This window comes from Octodon degus, unplaced genomic scaffold (genome assembly GCF_000260255.1).
Source record: "Octodon degus isolate 3935 unplaced genomic scaffold, OctDeg1.0 scaffold00116, whole genome shotgun sequence".
Lineage (NCBI taxonomy): Eukaryota > Metazoa > Chordata > Mammalia > Rodentia > Octodontidae > Octodon > Octodon degus.
Genome location: NW_004524692.1, coordinates 6458823 through 6463005, shown reverse-complemented (window position 1 = coordinate 6463005; position 4183 = coordinate 6458823). Strand labels below are relative to the sequence as shown.

At 37.0% G+C, this 4183-nt stretch overlaps 1 protein-coding gene across 2 annotated transcripts in view; it reads right to left on the bottom strand.

The window, feature by feature from the left end:
- The window catches only part of Cd84 (CD84 molecule), a 41525-nt gene that overhangs the window by 16760 nt on the left and 20582 nt on the right, over positions 1-4183 (bottom strand). For both annotated transcript variants that reach the window (XM_023699820.1, XM_023699821.1), the window contains exon 3: positions 388-639. In XM_023699820.1, coding sequence (XP_023555588.1) covers positions 388-639 — 252 coding nt within the window. The remainder of the gene's footprint in view (positions 1-387; positions 640-4183) is intronic.

Sequence of the window (4183 nt, the reverse complement as noted above, 5' to 3'; positions counted from 1 at the left end):
GTCAGCATCCTCAATTTACCTAAACTCTAAAAAAAAAAAAAAAAAAAAAAAGATGCTTGGAAGATTTATCCACAGCCAGGACCACTATCAAAACAGGGAGGCCTCCAGGGAGAGATAAAGCTCCTGGGGAAACTAATTTTCTGCCATTAAACGTAAAAAATTATTCCAGAACCTAGGATCCTGAGGGCTAACTCAGAACACCCCAAAAGGCTTAGCATCTTGGAGAAACTTTGACATCTTCCCCAGAGGGCTTCCTAGGGGGAAATGCTCCCTGGAACTAGGCTCAATGTAAGGGAAGTACATTCTCCTGAAGAAGAGGCCCAAATTGGGCCCTGAAGCTCTTCACAGTGAATTTTGAGACTCATCAGGAAAGAAGAGCTTGTATACCTGCACAGAGATGCTGGGAAGAGATAGAGTTGGAACTGTGGCTGACAGGGTTCCGGGCGGTACATGTGTAATTCAGCTCTTGGTTCTCAGGGGTCTGGATGAGTTGGAGGACATTGCCCTCTGTTTCCAGGGAACTCCACCTGTATGTCACATTCCTTTCATCTTTGTCCGCAGAGCACGTCAGTGTCACGTTACAGGTACCATTCACAAATAGTATTATACTCTTTGTAATTTTTGGTTTCCCAAGTCGACCTACAAAAGAAAAACAAATGAAGCCACAGTAAGCTTACATCAGCTTTTGAGAACCAGTTGCTGAAATTTCAGAAATCTTGTAAAATGGTTGTTAAATATAGGCAGCAAATTATAAAAACATACAATTAAATAAATTAATTAAAATGAGGATTAAAGCAGGCATGGTGGCACATGCCAATAATCACAGTACACAGAAGGCTGAGGTGGGAGGATCACTGTGAGTTTGTGGCCAGTTAGGCTACATGGTGATTTCTTTTTTTAAATTTTTTTTTTACTATTTATTTATTTTTTCATAATTCTACTGATAAACAGCAATGAGACAGTTTCAAATCAAATTGCTAGGACAGTTTCAATAACTAACACACTGCATACATTCTTCTTAGTGGTTAATTGCTGTACAAGATGCGGACTTGATATCCTATTTACAAACACCATTAGAACATATCATTCTATTCATTAACAGAATGTAACTATATATCTATCCTAACCACTTTGAATACACAGATATAAAATGGACATTCATCTGTATACCCTTTTTTTGTTAAGTTCCGTTATTTGAATATTATAGGTGTGTAAACTCAGCAAAATATTCTAAAAGAGTCCAGTAGCCCATAATAGCATTGGGTCTTCTGTTTAACTGGCAATGTCAGAAATTGTTGACCTGAGTCCCCCACAGCTCAACATAACAGCATGGCTTTCCTTCCTATATTTCATCTTCATACTTTTCTACTGGATGGTTAAGACCAAGGTAAAGCAGGACCTATGCAACAAGAATTGTAGCTTTTGGGTCTGAAAAGGTCAGTGAAATCTCCTCAGGATTTATCTTGAGATCCTGTACCTCAGATTGTAGAACCTTTGTCAGTGTCAGCCATGTGGATGAGTCACGGCCATTGCTTGGCCAATGTGCTCTCTGTGAAAGCCTGAGAGAGTGTTTTCTCTCCATGTGACTCTCCTTAGGCACACTCTACATCATCGATCACTTTCCTCTTTGGCCCCATAATCTCCTTGATCAGAAAATTTGGGACACTACTGAGTTACATGACGTTACAGTACAAGTTCTCATCTGTCCTGAGTCTTAATTGACCTTAGAAGGTTAGGGTCAAAATGTTGGCTTTCCTTGCAGCCCTTCTTTTTCTCTAATTTTGGTCTGCAAACTTAGGTTTTTAACCATCCAGAAGACAAGCCTGTTGTTATTATCAAACAACTTAGGCTGTTAAGCAGCCTCACTGTCTGCATATCGAACATCTTAGACATACTATGGAACAGGTATTTTTCATCAAATATTGATATGTTGAACTTTATGTCCCTACAGAATATGATAAAAACATTTAAAAATTAGAATATATTTTAAAAATAAGCATAAAGAATTATATATTTCTCATGTTTTCACATAAGTCCAAAAATCTCATACATGGTGATTTCAAGGCGAGCTTGAACTACCCAGCAAGGAGGCCCAGTCACAAAAAAAAAAAAAAAAAAGGATTAAGGACAGCAATTTTTAGCAATTTCTCAAACTGTACTATTGCCTATGTTCTTGAGGTGATTTATATGTATTATATTTGTCCTTTGTAATGATGCACAAGTGGGAACATCCTTCCAGCTCTGCATGTCTTACTCTCAGCCATAGCATTGTATTTATATTAAAGAAATTGGCAAATGTCATGTTTGAGCTTGATTTACCTGTTGATTTTTGCTCTGACTCAGGAAAAAAGTTACCAATGGAGAAAAAAGTTACCAATGAGTATTAAACATAAAGTGTATCTGTAGTCATTACACTGTGAGCATCAAACAAAAAATTGAAAACCCTTTCAGTATCTTAAAACCATCATATACATATGCTTAATAATTTCTTTACATTATTGGTTAGAAATGAAGCTTGTACATGTACACCTTTGTTTAATCACTTTCTATTTGTTAATCAGTATTGATGTTGGAACTACACTCATTTGGCAATTGCAAACATAGGTTGGTTAGGTACATACATGTTAGCAGAAAGCAATGAAAACATTTTGTGAGAATGACTATACAGAATTTGCACTGACAACAGCTGCATATTTTATTATTATTTATTAAACCACTGTTAAACATCCTTCATGTCAGTAAAACTTATACTAAATATAAATCATATATACCCACCTAAAAAAGGACACACACATAAAGAAAACATCATCAGGTATTTGAACATTTACCAGCACACTATTGCATACAAAGAAATCTTTTAAAAAAATTTTGGTTCTGTTTTCTTGTGTGTTTATGTATATTTTTTTGTTTCATTTTATTTTGAATTAAATTGCTCAAAAAGCTATAGTCTCATTAGTAATCCGTTCAAATCTTTTTTCCTGCCTGGCAAGAAAAACAACATATTGACTCTTGCTACCCCCAATTTTTTTTTTCCTCAAACAAATCAAAAGGCAAAATATAGAAGTTGTAGAACTTTGCATTGCTGCACCATGGCATAGTTAAAATGCCAAGAGGACAAAGCAAAGAAAGACTACCGAAAACTGCAGGAGAGAAAAGCCAAGTCTCTCAATAAGGGCAAACTTATCAAAGAAACTGCAGACATTTCCCTAAAGAAACCCTAAAGACTGGGAGTGTGTGGAACAATGTATTGCAATCCCTGAAAGAAAATAAATACCAACCTACATTACTATATCCACCAAAGCTATTCTTCAAGTCAAAGGAGAAATTCATGACCACTAAGCACAGCACTGAAGAACATATTTAAAAGAATCCTACACAGAAAGAAAGACATAAGCTATTGATAATTTGGAAGGAATCAAACACTAGAAAAACAATATATTACAAGAATTAATGTGAACCCCTCTCTATATATCTGAATATAAATGGTCTTGGCTCTCCAATTAAAATATAAAGACTGATAGATGGGATTAAAAAACAAGAACCACTTCATTTTTAATTTTTACTTTAATTATTTATGTATTCATTTGTATTTAGTACAGGTTCTATGGGGTCTTACTATGTAGATCAGACTCGTAGTGATCTGCCTGTGTTCAGCCTCCCAAAAGCTGGGATTACAGGCATGTGCCACCACGCCCAGTTTCAATTGCCTCTCAGTGCACCCCAGGGGTGGGGCCCACATGGTACACTGGGGATAGAAGGAGACCCAATTCTTTGTTGCCTGCAAGAAACACATTTCAACAACAAGGAAGAAAAAAGAAAAAAAAAAGGTAGTAACTGAAAATGAGAATAAAAAGCAATATTCCATGCAAATAGAATCCAAAAGGAGGACAAGCTATACTCATATTGATAAACTTTGACAAAGTAAGTCATAATGACAATGAGGTTATTCCATATTTGTAAATGGAGGGCCAGCGAGATAGCTAAGTGGACTAAGCACCTGCTTAGGCAAGTGCAGGGGGGGTTCGATCTCTGGCACTACATGCTGTGCCAGCCCTGCCCCTAGGCATGCTAAGCCAGCCACTGAGTCCAGGCATGGTGGCGCACACCTGTAATCCCAGAACTGGGGAGGTTGAAAACACAAGGAGCATTATGAGTTTGAGCTGTGTAGAGAGATCCTGCGCCA